At 39.4% G+C, this 17,454-nt stretch overlaps 1 protein-coding gene and 1 long non-coding RNA gene across 13 annotated transcripts in view; one reads left to right on the plus strand and one right to left on the minus strand.

Moving 5' to 3' along the window:
• SYNE1 (spectrin repeat containing nuclear envelope protein 1) overlaps window positions 1-17,454 on the minus strand; it is a 501,442-nt gene that overhangs the window by 332,073 nt on the left and 151,915 nt on the right. For all 11 annotated transcript variants that reach the window (XM_073337684.1, XM_073337695.1, XM_073337685.1 and 8 more), the window contains 6 exons: window positions 15,012-15,214; window positions 10,284-10,448; window positions 8,239-8,391; window positions 7,631-7,774; window positions 5,707-5,880; window positions 3,819-3,977 (listed from right to left, as the gene is read on the minus strand). In XM_073337684.1, coding sequence (XP_073193785.1) covers window positions 3,819-3,977; window positions 5,707-5,880; window positions 7,631-7,774; window positions 8,239-8,391; window positions 10,284-10,448; window positions 15,012-15,214 — 998 coding nt within the window. The remainder of the gene's footprint in view (window positions 1-3,818; window positions 3,978-5,706; window positions 5,881-7,630; window positions 7,775-8,238; window positions 8,392-10,283; window positions 10,449-15,011; window positions 15,215-17,454) is intronic.
• On the plus strand, window positions 913-16,419 carry LOC140909129 (uncharacterized). 2 transcript variants are annotated; one of them, XR_012158094.1, is made up of 4 exons: window positions 913-1,033; window positions 9,706-9,855; window positions 10,326-10,429; window positions 11,883-16,419. It is a non-coding gene; the product is annotated as an uncharacterized lncRNA (long non-coding RNA). The 2 variants fall into 2 exon arrangements; XR_012158093.1 differs by lacking the exon at window positions 913-1,033 and having other exon boundaries at window positions 9,058-9,855.

The raw sequence follows: 17,454 nt of genomic DNA on the forward strand, positions 1-17,454 counted from the left end.
AGTTCACTATTTTTAGAGCAGAACTGTAAGTATGTGATCCATGTTTCGAGTTGCAAGGGCTTTGCAGTGTATCACACAATGAGTCCACAATATATGTAGCGCAATTTCAAACAATTGCCAAGCCTGCCCTACCTCCAGACACAGAAGGGGCTCCATCCATGCAGATTTTGATACAAGCTTCCCACTTCAACTTGTGAGATGTTAGAAAGTGGTTTAAAATGTTAAACAGTTCAGATCCAGTTGCATGAATCTTAATTGGCTTGCAGAACAAAAAAAATCTTCCAATATTGATGTTTCATGAGCGTACCAAACGTAAGCAATTAAATGAGCTTTCGATATATCCGTTGCTTCATCCAACTGGATTACAAATAAACTGGCTTGCAATCGAGAGATCAGCTGTGCCCTGATGTTTTCTGACATGTCAAAGATTTGGCAGCTGACTGTGTTGTCTGACAGCAGGATCATTTTTAACTTTTCTGCCACACTGTCACCAAGCCTTGTCCTGCCAATGTCAATTGCTGCTGGGAGAATCCGTTTTTCCCTAATTGTGTAAGGCTTTTTATTCTTGGCAATGTGGTATTCAACTGGATACGATGCTTTTAAATCACTTGCAGGGGTGGATACCACATTTTTCACTGTGGTTTTTTGTTTGTTAATTTCTTGTAACTTTCATTCGAAAAAAATCTCTGTTCTTTCCTACCACATCGCCATGTTTTGTTTCCAAATGGCATCTTAATTTTGTTGGCGTCAGGCTATCATTTGCTAAAGTTACTGCACACACTACGCATTGAGGCCTGATTTCTCCGCTAACTGCAATGGAAGTGAAACCAAAATTCAAATATGCTTCATCATATTTTCTTGTTTTTGCAGATTTTTTGTCTGTAACAACTTTAGCCATTTCAGCTTCTGCCTTTCGTTTTGGAACATTACCATCTTTTGGCAATAACTACCAATCCATTTTTCACCAGCGGAATAAGCACAACAACACTGCTTGCTGAAATGACAAATGATACGACATACTGAACTGGGAAAGGTAATTATTGCTATAGAAATGATCGTTGGCTTATAATTAAATACATGGCAACTCTTTCCTGTGTACTGCATCACCAGCCATCACCAAAAAAGTCCATATGATTAAATGAGCTGCAAAATGTTTACTCCTACTTAAGGTCATACTTAATTTGTGATATTGCAGAAATTGCAGATCCCAATATATTAGGACTCCACTGCAAATTTGTCAGCCGGGTGGCTGACAGCGGAGCTCTGCCATGCATGGGGCTGACAACGGGAACCTTAATCCTGGGTGGCTCGTGGCCAGGGTTCCCACTGTTGGCCCCGGGTGGCTGGAGGCCAGGGCTCCCGCTGCCAGCTGCCTGGCTAACAAAATTGTGGTGGAAGCCTAACGTTGAGGGATCTTCAATTTCCGCAATATTATGAATTAAGTAAGGCCTTAGTAATACTAATTTTTAAAAAGTAAAAAAAATGCCTTTTGCATTATGCTCACCCCATGAACATTCCTCCATGCACCACAGTTTGAAAACCTCTGTTACAGAAAATATGTCAGTTAATTACAATACCTAACTCCTACATAACTCTTTTCATCAACAGATTTCAAAGTACCTCATCCTCTTTAATGTATTTATCTTCACAACACCCCTGTGAGGTAGGGAAGTAGTATTATGCCAGTTTTGTAGATGTGGAACTGAGGCACAAGAGGCTAAGTGACTTGCTTAAGGTCCCACCGGAAGTCTCTGGTGGAACAGAGTCTTGAACCTGGGTCTCCCAAATCCTACACGAATGCCCTAAAACTGGACTGTTCTTTTGGGCTGCCTCAAATAATCATCTTTTTCAATCTCCCCAAAATTCCCAGGCTGACTCTGTGCACAGTAGTATGTTCGTATAAGAACTGGTTCCATTCATTGAGAAATAATAATCCCCAGGTCCACAAATAGACTAAGGCTGGCTATGCCCCATGAGTTAAGTCTACTTCAAATGTAAACTGAAATAAAACTAACTACCCACTCTTATAAGATGGGAATAATGTATTACATGAGCAACTTATCAAGCTCCTTCAACTGAACCTGCCTTTGTAACCCATAAGCATAACCCAAGGAAAAATGACATCTACAGATCTTCACTGAGAATCCAGATGTTCAGAAATGCTCAATGATAGCATTTAGACCAGTGGTTCTCCAACTTTTGTACTGCTGACCCTTTTCACATAGTAAGCCTCTGAGTGTGACCCCCCTTATAAATTAAAACCACTTTTTAAAATATTTAACACCATTATAAATGCTGGAGGTGAAGTGGAGTTTGGGGTGGAGGCTGACAGCTTGCAATCCCCCATGTAATAACCTCACAACCCCCTGAGGGGTCCCGAGCCCCAGTTTGAGAACCCTTGATTTAGACAATCAGCACTTTAGCTTAAAATTCAAGACACTACATTTCATAGAGTAATTAAGAGTCCAATTATGCCACCCTTATATTGAATAGTACATTACTCTAAAAGGAGTGTCATTGAAACCAACATTTGGAAAATCTGACCCTAAAAGAGTACTGGATAATTATGTGCCAGATTTTGTTACACTTACTAAAGTTGTATAAGTACTTGATTACTCAAATAATCCAGAAAGTATCCATGAAACTATTCACAGAGTAAAATACTACTTCAAGTGAGTAAGTGAGACAGATTTGGGCACTAAATGTGGAGTACTATATAAACCAAATGTTTGTAACTTTCAGCATTTGCCTCTCACTGTAACTGTGATTTATTTCCAGTGGAAATACAAACCCAGCAAGACTGAGTTTTTAAAAAATCACCATGCTCCATTCTTGGAGTGGAGTGGGGTGCATGAACAGATGGTTTCCAATGAGAGCTGTGATAACAGGTGCTGGTAGAGAGGTCTCGGCAGTAACACAGAAAGGCAGTCCCTCTGTGGGGATCTTCTAACCCCATAAACAGATGGCCTGAAATCTGTGGGATTTCTCTGTTGATCTCAGGTTATCAGAGGGGTGCAGAGGATTCTGACCTGTAGGTCATTACACGGAAAAGCAGACCCAAAGCTCCCTGAGCACATGACACATGAAAACCTGAGTCTCATTTCACAGAGCTCTGTGAAGTATCTCCTCCCCTCCCACTGACCTAGTCTTTATTTCTGCTGCAACTTCAAATTCTAAAAAAGGGGAATTATCCCACTGTATCATGGCACTGTTGGTACAGATTGGAGTAAGGGAAAGATTTCAATGAGAATGAACACCTCTGGCTGTGTATAAGTATATAGTATTGAAGTATTAAAAGTATATTAGATTTTAAAGTAATTTAGTTACATTAGTGCAAGTTTTCTAATACAAGTAAGCCCTGTGTTTGATTTAAAGAGTATGTGGGTGTCAGGAGAGGAGAAAAACAAAGGAAACTTCTTTGTGCTCCCTGTGGCAACAGCTGAAGACTGACAGAAAGCGAAGAGAACACAGGAAAAACAAGTGCATACTACGGGTACGTCTCCACAGCAACTAGACCCCTGTGGCTGGCCCACGTCAGCTGACCCGGGCTCGCAGGGTTCAGGCTGCAGGGATGTTTCACTGCTATGTAGGCATCTGGGCTCGGGCTGGAGCCCGGGCTCTAGGATCCTGTGCGGTTGGAAGGTTCCAGAGCTCGGATTCCAGCCCAAGCCCAGATGCCTACACAGCAATGAAACATCCCTGCAGCCCGAGCTCCATGAGTTTGAGTCAGCTGGCACAGTCCAGCCGCAGGTTTTTCTTTGCTGTGTAGACGTACCCTAAGAGAGTCTCAAAAATGTACTGAGAAGCAACATAACTACCTGAAAAGTGACCTGGATCTCTGTGACCTTCTTCTGAAGCATTAATGGATCGAAATGTTGTAACACCTTACTCGAAGCCACAAACTTCAGAATGTCCTGACTGTTTCTCTCAATCAGGGACAAAGCTTTCTTGCAGTTTTCTTGGTATGCTACCAAATCCTGAAAGAAAGAAAGAAACACAATTCTATTCCGGCCAGAAACAAAGAGAGGCAACAACAAAAAACAACCTAGGGGGGCATTTGTGACAATAAGAAAATGGAAGTGGTCAGGTTCCACCAAGAACAGTTTAAACAAGACATTAGAGAGAATAATATAAATCTGGCAAACTTTTTCCAGGGGTGCTCAGCCCCATCCACAGGAATTCAGTCCTACAGAACAGCTTGTAGGATAGGATCCATATGGGTAGTTTTACAAAATGCAAGGGTCTTTTCTGGCTGTGTGATTCTGTCATTTATTCTTGATTTGGGTATTATTAATATCTGTAACCATAGTATTAATTGCAAAACAGATGTTCATTCAGTGAGTAGATAAAAGAGTGACAACTCTCCGTAGCTTGCTAAAATGCTTACACATAAGGTCCGTGCCATCTATCAGTCCCGTTACTGGAATTTAAATGACCACAACAAATCATTAGACAAGAGAATCAGTAACTACAACTACACAAATAAGAAGAAAAACCTCATTAATTCTCATGAGAGGAAAGCACAAGTGTGGCCCTTTACTGTTTAATGAACTATCTATTCCATGATCTACTCAGCAGAAATCAGGAGCCTCTGTATAATCTGTCAGACTGTCACAGATCTCAGTTCCATGGGTGGTAAATCCTTTTAGCAGAAATAAGCCATTTACTTAAATTATGATGTCTGGGCTATGGTAATCTAAAAGCTGGAGACTTCATGATGATGCATTCTTCTCATTCTGCAGCTCTGACACCTGTTTCATTCGGTGTCTATGCTCAGACAGGACAGGATTTGTTCAGGAAAGTGAGGGAGTTTAGATAAAGGCTGGACTGGCTCACATGCACAGTCAAGCTCAGCAGCCCAATATTATTTTTCTTCCAAAAACAAAGACGTAAGCTTCAAGTCACTGGTGGGGCGCGGGCCCTTCCTGACTGAAGTGTGGCTCACATCTCCATAGTCGTTGCAATTATAAAATAATTTCTAACTGTTCTTTCATATACTGTACTAAGTCCATTATTTTGCTAACAATATTATCTCCCTGTATTTGTCTCTAAACAGCCCTTTAACATTCCAGCCTTACATTACAGATGCAAGAAGCCAATCTAAGATATTTTCTTCTGGATTCAATATGTCCTTCCATTGTCTAACAGTGAGTTCCTGCAAAAAAGTCACCTTCTTACTGCAGGACAGGTGGAAATTTAAGGCCTCATTACATTATATCTCCCCACCCCCAATGACTTCAAAGAAAACTCCTGTCCAACACATGGGAAGCCCACCAGTGTCCATGAAAATCAATGGGAGTTCCTAAGCATTCTCAAGGAAATCCCAATGTTCACTGATGCTGTGTGCAATTGCATAGGGGCCTGATTTAGTTTCCATTGAAATCAAAGGAAAGTCTCCCACTGATTTCAGAGAAAGATGAAACAGGGCCCATATGAAGAAAAATGCACTTTTAGTTAATGTGAGTTTGTGGGAAAGTTGGTGGGCAGCGGTGAATTGTAGAGCTGGCATCTGTATCCCAAAGAAAAAGTGTTTAACTATTATTAAATGAAGATTAAGAAATTGCCCCTCAATTAAGAATTGCTCCTCAATTCTCACTGCTGCAATCCAGAGTCCTAACAATCTAATATGTTGCATAAATGCTCACATGGAGTCTCTTATATTTTCTAGATAGGGTTTTGGGTGTTTGGGGGTTTTTTTAAACTTACCTGGTGGTTTTGTTTAAAAACAGCTGCAGGTTGCGCTTCAGGATCTAAGGCAGAAATGATTTCATTGACTTTCTCAAGAGACTCATAAAAATATGTAATTTGCTTTTCTAATTCTTCCAGAGGAGACAGCAGCTGCTGAGCTTCATAGAGCAGGCCAGGGCAACACTCCTTAGTCTTTTGGCAACATAAAGAAAAAAATCTCATTACAACAGAAAGTTACTGAAATTCAATAAACAATAAATAACCTTTCCATGCACATTGCTTTACATAAGCCCCCTCCTTCTTTTAAAGGTAAATGGACCTGATATTTAGTTCTTATTTAAGCAAAAATTACCATTAATATCAAGTACTTCAGGATCTGGTAATATCTTCTTGCTAATATATTCCACCCATAGTTATTTTAATATATGTGCACTAGATATCATTTAAACTTTTGTGTGGGAGATCTCTTCTTTTATTCTCCCTTACATTATTTGCTATCTTCTGCTTCATGGTCTCTCTCCTGCATTTCTCTTTCTCCCCTTCCACCTCCCTCCTTCTCTCTTCCATCCCATCCTTCCACTCTCACTTTTTCTACATACCCCTTCCTTTTTCCATTTCTTTTGCTTCTCTTTCTCTCATTCTCTACATTGTCTCTGGCCCAATCCTGCATCCCTTACACAGGAGTGTCGCATATATATGATTTGCAAGATCATCTGTCTCTTCCCACTGTACCTCTTCAGTTCTCCATCACTACTTCCCACTCAGCTTCTGTCTTTCACTACTCCACCCCTTTATTGAGGTGAGTTTGAACTACTGTATTTGTTAAGAAGACAATATTGACAAAGGGGTGGTGTATGTGTGTGTGTTTTGTTTGGATTTTTACACCTACATATTTCTCTGTATTTCCCAGCAGTAGAGCAATCAGGGTTGGGCTCTCGGCCAGTTTCAGTTGGACAAAAACACTCACCTTCTCACTATAGAAGTATGGGTGTGCTTTTGGGGACAGCCTGGCAGTTTAAATTAGTGCAACAGTGGTGACACAAGCTAAGGTTCCATGTTCAGGCATAAGCTCCATGAGATGATAAGGGTAAAAAGAGTAGCTCATATATAATAAAACCATCTATTCAACTCAGGAGGAGTGTTAATGACTTCAGGAAGAGGCTGCACACAACACTCTCTGACTGTAAGGACAGGTCTGATTAATGCAGAGCATTTGGTGTGGAGAGAAACTTGCATATGAAAAGTGTGCACTGGTCTATTGTATATATGTACTGACATGCATAACTTTTGGGAGCTAGCACTCAGTCTAAATGCATACACCTGAAACATTATAATATATATAACTTCAATGATTTTTTCCAAATTTATGCATTAGCTCTAATACTTCAGTTATACCAAAAAAAACCAAAACCAAACAAATGCCACCCAGCTACTTTTGAAAATATGCACAATCTAACATAACAAGTTTTATTTTTAAGTAAATTTCCCATATGAAAGCATATCTTTCAAAGAATGCTCATAAATGTCACTTTAGTACAGAATCAAATGGACAAAACTGGGGTGGTTTTAATGATGAAAAAAGCAAAACTCAAACCTGGGGGGACTCAGATATGGGTCCCATTTTATCTAACCCCCTAAGGTCTGGAGGGATAGAAGAGATGTTTAACATAAATAGTTTAGGTTTTAGCTCGTGTCCATTGGAAATAAAGAGGGGTCAAAACCAGAGGGTAGTTTTGGTAGTTTAGTTTTTATAAAAACCCATTATGTGAAACAAATCATAAGCAACCAATTCTAAGCCTGGTTCAGATATGGGTCCCATTTTACTAAGTCCCCTGAGCTTGGGGTTGGTGTGGCACTGGGCTAAATGGTTCCTGTTTGGACCCATCTTTAATTATTAGTCCAACAGTAAACATACTGCACAGCAGAAAAGATATTCCAGGACCTTGCTTAGCTGTGCTTTGATCCCTGTCATCGTTGCAAGCATTTCATTGACTTCTTCTTGGGGAATTTCCTTTGTAATAAGCTGTGCTGTCCTTGTAATTGTCTTGTACTGAGCTTCCATCACAGGCACCTTCTGTTTAATATCCTGCAACAAATATTTTAACAGGTTTATGAATTCATGTGGCACATCAGCTTGTTCTCACCATAGCTGTAGGCGATAGATCTAACTCCCATTGACATCAATGGGATTTTTTCCATTGACTTCAACGAGTGTTGGACCAGGTCCAGAATGTATTTGATATATACTAAGCAAAGGAGTTCATCTCCAACGCTCTGTATTAAAGTTCAGCATTCAGCTGAAAATCTAGTGACACCCCTGCTTGTTGCATTGGAAATGTGTTCCAGAAATGTCACTCATAGAATGCAATCATTTAGATTACCTAAAACACAAAATACACCACTGTAGTATAAAAATATTGATATGGCTATGTAAATAAATAATCTTCTGATCCTTTCATAAAATTAAATAGTTAAATAATTCTCCCTTCTGTGAAGAAAAAAGAGAGAAAGAGAGTGAGAGAGACAGACAGATGAAAGGAAGAAACTCACCTCCAAACCTTGGACAAACATCTTGACATTTAGAAAGGACACTTCAACAGGCACAGAAAATTTTCCATTAGTGCAATCAGCAAAGGTAGACAAGGTGGCAACACCATCCAAGTATTCCTTCCTCATTCTGTCAAATTCATCTACGCGAGCATACTATGAAAAATGGAAAATAAAAACACAGAGAACATGTCAAAATATGCAATGCTGCTACTTAAGGAAACTAATAGGTTCTTGGGAGTAACTGTTAAACTTTTCTTTTCTTTTTATTCAGTGTGATTTGCTAGTGATCTTTTAAGCTAAGGGTCCAGCAAGTCGTTGGTTGCTTGTTTTTTTAAATTTTAATATTGATTAATGAAGCACATAGTTCTTTTTTAGAAATGGGAAAACTTGTTTCCAATCCCGCAAATGGCCCTCACTTCAATTCCATCCATGAAAGAAAACCCAAACATATTTTAAAGTTTGGATCACTTCAAGAACCCCTTTCTCTCTCAGGTTTCTGAAGTGGACCTAACTCCCCAACTCACTTCTCCTGAACTACCAGTAGCCTTTCTTTTGAGGCTTCATATTTTACCCTTTTCTCAATTTTGGCCCTAGACAGGGACACATTCCACCTGAGCATCTACTTTCTCTCAAACTTTGACTTGCTAGTTTATCAATTCAGTGAGTAAAATGCCAATAGTCTCCTAGTATTCTCAGTCACTGCAACCCTCTAACAGTGTCTTTGGGGATCTGGTTTAATGATACAGCAAATATGGCAGCCTCTCCACTAAGGTCCTGGTGCCAGTCCATTCACATTCTCTGCATTGTTGACAGCATTTGACTGTGAAGCTATTAACATCAGGAAATATGAATGCATCAGCATCTGCAACTCAGCAGGAAGAGAGGCAGCCAAACAAAATTGGGGAAGGCTGGGAGGACAGAGGAGATAGAGAGAGAAGTCAGGGAATTAGTTGAGGGCTGGGGTGAAGGAAGAACTGAGGAACTGTTAGAGGGCACAAAATAGACGGGAAAGAATTGAGTGGGAGAATTTTTAGAAGGTCATGGAGATGGATGGGGAATAGGAGTGAGGAGACAGTCTCAAAATGTGCAGGGGAGCATTCAAACTCTGGGGATCAGGATTTGCCAAGTAAACTACTCTGCCCATCACTAGCAAATAATAAAGCTGTGACTATGCTACAAGCAACAGTTTGAAAGGTTTAAAAAAATAAGAGCCAAATGCTGACCACTTTACTAATGTGATTCATTGACAGCAATGGAAATACTCATGAGAGTAAGGAGAACAGGATTTGGCCTCAGGTGAGTAGTCAAAAGTAATTAAATAAAAAATTTCATTAGCCATATGACTACTTCAATGCAGATATTTTTAAATGTGTATATAAGGCTGTCAAATACTTTGGTACAAGTCATATCTCACATCTTCCCTCATGTCGTTTTGAATAACCTCTTAAAATAACATTTCTTTTCCAGCCCGGTGAGTCTCTTTCCTGAAGCGAAGTTTTTTGCTCTCTGTGCCTGGTAGAGCACAAGGCAACAATGATGTCAGCACAGCCTTGGGAATGGGATTGGCTGATTAACGTGTGCTGCCTCTGCTGTTGACTGGCTTTAGCCCTCTGATAAGTAGGTGCAACTCCCATTAAAAAGCATTAGACGTATCCCCTTACACTGTGGCTAAATTTGGCTCTATAGATTCCACATAAACAATGGCTATTTTTTGAAAATCATTTTAATTTCTCAACTATAGAGAATGTGCATTTTTTTAAAAAGTCATGGTCAAATATTACAGAGATAAGTTGCAAAGTATGTTTGCTGATGAACTTGAACAAACCATCTCTACCCATCTTTCTAAAAAGGTACAAATGCAACCAACTATTCTGGTGGTATGTATTGCTTCATGATTTACATATTATATACATTTACATTAGACATGGTCCTTGGAGTCCTGGTAAATTGTCCACGCAGGCTTTAGTGGTACAAACCTTAGGCAGCCTTGCTGCATTGCAATGGTAAAATAATTACTTAAATACAACAACCGTAACAACACATACTTGCTTAACTTTCATAAACAACTCTCTCCATCTTCCATTTAGTAGCAGCAGCTGTTGTTTAAGATCTCTGGAAATGGTCTCATCACAAGTTTCAATAAGGAAGTTACCAGCATCATTCATGGCTGTGTGCTGCTGGATCCAATGAGGTAAATGTCGGAAAAAATCCTAAACACAATATAAGCAGCATTACTAAACATTTTGCAAAAGTCAGTATGTTACACAATAAAATTTAAACCTCATCACCAACAAAGGATATGGATAAACCTTTTCCCTACAAGGCACATTATCCTCTGAAGCATCCCACATTGGGTACTCTAGTAAATTCTTATGTTCCAAAATAATATTTTTAAAAAGAGCTATCAAGATAACCTGCTGCGTTAATGGAGGGGACTCTATATTATATAGCTGTATCTATAATATAGATATAAACAATCAGTACCTTCTCAATTCTAATCAAGTAGGTAGAACTACTGAGGTCAATGGGACTACTCTCCTGAGTAAGATAAAAGGATTTGAGTCTTAATTTATAATACTGCCACTGTTTCATCTAATTTCTGTTTAATTTATATACACTTGAGGATTACTTTTGTTCATTTAAAATCAATTAACTACTAATTCACTATGGGCTGTATTGCAACTTGGACTACATGCCAGCACATTAGTAAGAATCCCCCTTGTAAACTCAAGGCAGGTAATTGTGGGCCTCAGAGCAGAGGGGAAAACAAATGCTTCATGGCTGCTTACTCCCACCTCAGAGCGGGTGAGTGGGGAGGGAGAGGAGAATGGATGGAGCCTTGGTTCTGTCCCCACTCCAGTATTCTAGGCTGCACAGCTGAGCCTGTGCAGGGGGGGAGTGTGAGAGAGAGATATGTATGTGTGAGAGAGAGAGAGAGGTGTGAGATATGTGTGTGTCTGTGTTAATTTTCTGCCATGAGAGGTCCCCAACAAATGACTTCCCACCTTCCTTTTTCCTCTGCCCCAGGAGGAAGGAGGAACCAGGGAGGAACTGTGCTTCAAATGGCTGTCTGAAGTACAATTCTTCCCAGAGCTGCTCCAGGCTCTTTGCCTCTTGCTCAGGGCTGTACCAAAAAGCACAATCTCAAGGTTTCAGAAAGTCTTGTGACAACACAATAGTTGATGCAGATGTCATAACTTATCCATATTTAAAACACCTCCCATATAGCTACAAAGAAAATGTCAAATGGAGGCATATTGCTTAAATGAGTTGGACAGATAATTGAACACAATATTATTTAAATCCCTAAAGAAGAGATGGGTAAAGAGCACTTGTACTATGTACATAGACATATCAGTGAATAAGCTTCATCGTCTCCGAGTAGACTGGGTGTTATCTTCCATCTTCTTTTAGTTTGAGAATAGTGGTGCATTCCCCTGGTGCCCAAGATAACAATACTGATTTGTCAAGAAATACCCAACAGCATCCCAGATATATTATATAAACACTTCCTTGTCTTTTTTTAAACTGCTGTACACATGCCAGGCCCGCTAGAAGGAAAACAAAACCAGCAGTCCTGTTCCTACTGTTCACAACAAAATAACTCCTTCAGAATAGGCACTGACCAGTTCTCTTGTTGGCAGACTTAGCAAAGAGGTCAAAGAAGAAATGAGATGGAAGAATGAATTACCCTGCAGAGGTAGACCTTCTTCATTCCAGGTGTAAATCTCCTCTCCAACACTGGGAAGCATGGCTTGGATACCTCTGAGGCACCATTTCCCACCCCAGACCCTGCGGAAGTTCCTCTGCATAGACCCCAGTCAGCATGAAGGAGGAAGCAGAGTCAGGGCAGGCTGTGTGTGTGGGGGAGGCACATATTGTCCCTGACCCAAGGAAGACTTTAAAAAATGAATACGGTCCCAGCCTATACTATTTTTTGATTCCCCCCGACAATACCTCCTGGGGCCTTGAATGAAGGTGCAAGGGGAAAGGCCCTGGAAGCATGGCTCCAATGGAGCTGTGCTGGGAGGGGTCTGAGAGGGACTGCTGGGGTTGAAAAGGTGTGGGGTTTCCCTGTGAATGGCTGAGGCCATCTGCAGGTCCTCAGGAATCCACTAGGTTGGAAGGCAGTTCTCAGCAGGTGACAAACCCTGCTCCTCCTGATGGCATGGTGCAGGGGCATCACAGATATTTCCCAGTAAATAGCCTCCTTGTGCAACTTTGAAATTACTAAGCCAAATTTATCTTTAGTTGAAGTTCCTGGCAGTTGATGGAGTTACAGAAAAGATGGATTTGTTCGGCGATGAATTTGTTCTGTTATATTTCAATTATTTGTGCGAGGAATATGAGAGTCCAGGACGATTATTTCTGGCAAGTTTCAAAATTGTTTAGGTTAATGAGTTCATGGTAGAATCCCTTAAACTAGGGGTTACCAAGGGAAACAGGGAAGAACTTTACATTTTAGCATTGCAAACACAACAATGATGCAAATATAGAACTTGTAATCAGACAGGGAGCTAAAGGAGAGTTGAAACATTATGGTGTGGTATGAAGGTTTTATGGCCTACATTTGGGATGCACCATAATTCTCATGCATGGTGAACTTAAGAGTGAGTTATGTAGGTCATTCCAGGTGAGTGCCATAAAGCCCTTATATCACGCCACAGCATCAGGGATTTTGTATGTTATACATACATTACAAAACAAATATTTTGGAAATATTTCAGTAAGTTTTACTTTGTGTTACTGATGCTATTTAATTACCTCTATCCAACTTGAAGCCAGGATGCCTTTGTTAACATTAGTTGAATTGTACAAACTTTAGTGAGAGTGAAAGTTATAACTGATAAATTATAAAAGCCTCTTAAATGACCTAAAATAGATTTGCCATACATGATGATGTCACTCTTAAGGTCTAGTACAGCATCTTGAAAACACGTAGGACCAGAAGCAAATTCTGTTACCTTCTGATAACTGGGGACACTTCTGATCCTTGAGCCAGTGTAATATGAGGGAGAAACTGCACATTTTGGGGGAAAGGAAGTAATATTCCTATGTCAGAGTGCTGTATTTATTTATTTATTTACTTACTTACTTACTTATTTAAACTGGCTATTTGAAGCTGCTGAGAGATTTGGAATAGGATTGCCAACTCTCCAGGATTGCCCTGGAGTCTCCAGGAAATAAAGATTAATCTTTAATTAAATATTATATCATGTGATGAAAACTCCAGGAATTCATCCAACTAAAATTGGCAACCCTAGCAGTCAAAGAGTCCCAGTGGAGACAGATTAGCAGATGGACAGAGTGCAGATGGGATGGTCAAAGTTGCATCATGAATGCAATTCATCACATGAATATCAGGAGCACGTGTGGCACTATTCACAGTTCACATTTTGTGTTTAAAATCTGCTTTAAGATGAAACTGTAGAACAGACTCGGCACATAGATGTTGTCTTAAATGTTCATATACAAAGAATATATCAATATTTCATTTTATACACATGAACATAAACCACACATATAAGCCTCTGACACCCATGTGCATTTATCATGTGTCTGACCATCTCACTTGCCCATTAATCTACCGTTGCCAGGACAATTTATAAAATGCCAAACTACTGAGACAACTTTTACAGGCACAATTTTTGTTTAAACATAAGAAACGCTCCTTTCTTTCCCCCCAATTCAAAGTACTGAATTTTAAAAAAAAAAATTAAACTGGCTTGTGACCCACAATGTGCAATATTCTGTCCTCAGCTGGTGTCAGGATTAAAGTCTGATATCTTTTTAAATAGGAGATATTTATCATTGGTAGTGCTGAAGACCATAGATATTAAAATTGTGCCATTAAAATAGTAGTGTTATCCTTACGGGTGAAAAACTATCTTAGGTCATTTAAAGAAGTTTCTAAAATGTATTTGTCATAATTTTTCACCCCCTCTGAGGTCAGAGCACAACTCATGATACCAAAGCAGACAGGGTTATGGTGAACTATATAAATGCACACAATAGTTGGAACAAATTTTAGACCTATTTAAATAATTTCTAAAATAGTTTAAAACATCCTTATTTTTTAATTTGCTGGGCAAACATAACTACAAATATACGTAGATAAACTGGCTGTAGACAGAGTGGTAATTCAGAGAAGTCACCTGAGTGGTAAACAAAAAGGTAAAAGCATAATATTTACTGCACATAAATGCTTGTATAAACAGCTCACTTTAACTCCTAAATTGTTGCAAAGAAAGAAGTGATTAAACCAGTTTTACTACAAAATATGTGGCATATACAGAACACATAATGATGCAGTATGATATAATGGCACTTGTTTTGAGTGAGCTGCATAACAACACATTCTTGACTTTCCCATTTGTGAACAAAGCGGCCACCCTAAATTCATGAAAATAAAGCCTTTATGCTATACCATCCTGTATGTGCTCGCTGTCTTTCCAAATTTATACATGCACACATGAGTGCCCACATGCGCACACACACAAACCTGAGGCAAATATGCTCAGATAAAAAGTATACTATGCATCTGTGAAGGTTTCTGATAGTGAAGAAAGTAGACCAGGAATTATTCCATGCATAAATCTCAACCTGCCACAACTCTCATCATCTAGGGCTTCTCCCCAGTCTTCTGCAAACAGCCCCTAACTGGTCACTGATATATACTTTTTTAAACTTGTTTTGTGTAGGTTGTAAAACTTTTACTGAACAGTCATAAAAGCCATATACAGGGGTTGGATGAAGTAGCTAATATTCCTTACCTTTTTGGCATGTTCAGGCTGATTCAACATTTTTTCAGCATCCTCCAGCCAGGCCTGCAGACTGGCCACAGTGCTGCTATATCGGTCCCAGTTAGCAATCACTTCTTCTAACATGCTCCTCACACTTCTCACCTCTACCGACAGGTTCCTCCACTGGGCTGTTGTTTCATTCATGAATTTCATCACATTCTCTGCTTCCTCCACTAAGACATAGAAAGCATATTGAATTTTTAAACACAACTTAAAAGTCTTGGAGCTGCTGGAAGTATTTATCCAAGTATTTAGCATGTATTTCTTTTATTAAAAATATTATTAAATCTCTTTTATTATTCTTGTTAAGTAATTATATTTTATATTCTTTTCAGCATCAGTAGGTTTGTTTAAACATATATTAAATGCACAACCTAATCACAGAATCATAAAACCACAGGGTTAGAAGAGACTGCAAGGTCATCTAGTTTAACTTCCTGCCAAAATGCAGGATTTGTTGTGTTTAAACCATCCAAGACAGATGGCTCTCCAGCCTCCTTTAGAAAAACCTCCAGTGAAGGAGCTTCCACAACCTCCTGAGGGGTCTGTTCCATTGTCCTACTGTTCCTACAGTAAGGAAGTTTTTCCTGAGGTTTAATTGAAATCTGCTATGCTGCAGTTTGAACCCATTGCCTCTTGTCCTGCCCTCTGTGGCAAGAGAGAACAATTTTTCTTCATCTTTTTTGTAGCAACCTTTCAAGTACCTAATGAGTGCTATCATGTCCCCCCACACCCTTAATCTCTTCTTTTCTAAACTAAACATACCTAGTTCCTTCAGCCTTTGCTCGCATGGCTTGTATTCCATCCCTTTGAGCATCTTTGTCACTTGCCTCTGGATCCTTCCTAGACAATTTCTCTACATCCTTTCTAGACAGTGGTGACCAAAATTGGACACAGTACTCCAGCTGAGGCCTAACCAGTGCCAAGTAGAGCAGTACTATCATCTCCTGTGGACTTGCATGCTATGCCTCTGTTAATGCAACGTAAAATTACATTTGTTTTTTTTTCAAACACCATCTTATTTGCTGATTCATGTTGCGGTTATGATCCACCACAACTCCCAGATCCTTCTCAGCAGTGCTGCTGCCAAGTCAGTTTTCCCCCTTTCAGTACTTATGCATTTAGTTTTTCTTTGTTGTCTTTGTTGAATTTCATTTTGTTATCTATAGCCCATTTCTCCATGTTATCAAGATCCCTCTGAATTTTAGCTTTATCCTCCAAAGTATTGGCAACCCCTCCCCCCGAAGCTCTATGTCAGCTGCAACATTAACGTTGAGAAATTAAGCATACGTTGTAAAAAATAAAGTATACAAAGAATGTCACATTAACTCAGTTATGGTGCATATCCTGCATATTATTGGTGTATGCATCTAATAACAAAAAGGTAATATAGGATGAGTTAAATGTAACAAGGAAAGAAAAATAGAAAACTACGTGTGCGGCTGCTTCAATGATGAATTTGCATTAAAAATATTCAGTGAAAATCTATTCTAATTTACAATTGTGTAAATCCAGATTAATGACACTGGATTTTTGTCATTTACTTTTTGAATTTTCTGTCTGTGGTGTACTTGATTTCTGGGCCATACCGGTGCATTTGATTCCCTCTTTTTAAGGAAAATAGACAATGCATCCACAATGCAGGATCCTTTAAGAAATGAATTCATAGCTTAGGTGTCCTTAGTTTGCACTATTGATGTTACCAATAACTCGGGTGAATATTTATTTGTTGGAAAATGACTTATTGCTGGATTTTTTTTAAAAAATCATGAAATAATTTCTATTGCTCTTAAATTTTGTAAAGTGTATTTTTACAAAAATCTAAATTTTGGAACAAATTTGAGCTGATAGTGTCACTTTAAATGGGTAAGATATTCCTTTTCACTCCCTGTCCATAAGCCATCTTAACAACTGCAGCATCTCACCCCAGAGATTGCTGCACTATTATTTGACAGTGTTTAAAGTAGTCCCCACCAGATGCTTCCAGAGCCATCCATGCAACCTCACTGAACCCAATGGGGTTGTATAGGTGGAACAGAGAATAGCCGATCCATCCATAGGTCATCGTATACTGCACCTATCATTTTGATCATTCTTTGTAATTCTGTGAAGCTTGTGAAAGGTACTTCAGTGAATACTATTTCTACTAATAATGATACTGGATGAGACTGCTTTGCATGTGGGTGCAGAGGCATAATAATACAAAAGATCCTTCCATGGCTTGCACACCAGGAATAAAAGACCACTCCTTGAGCCTAGAGATAACAGAATGGTGCAGCTTCCCCCTGTGTAGTGGGGAGTTCAGCGAGGGCTAACAATCCCTCTACAACTTCCCCCTGGATAGCTGTTGCTCTGAAGTGCCCCAACACAAGGCTGTTCAAAATGGCACAAATTGCATCATTATTATTATGAT

Source organism: Lepidochelys kempii, chromosome 3 (assembly GCF_965140265.1).
Source record: "Lepidochelys kempii isolate rLepKem1 chromosome 3, rLepKem1.hap2, whole genome shotgun sequence".
NCBI lineage: Eukaryota > Metazoa > Chordata > Testudines > Cheloniidae > Lepidochelys > Lepidochelys kempii.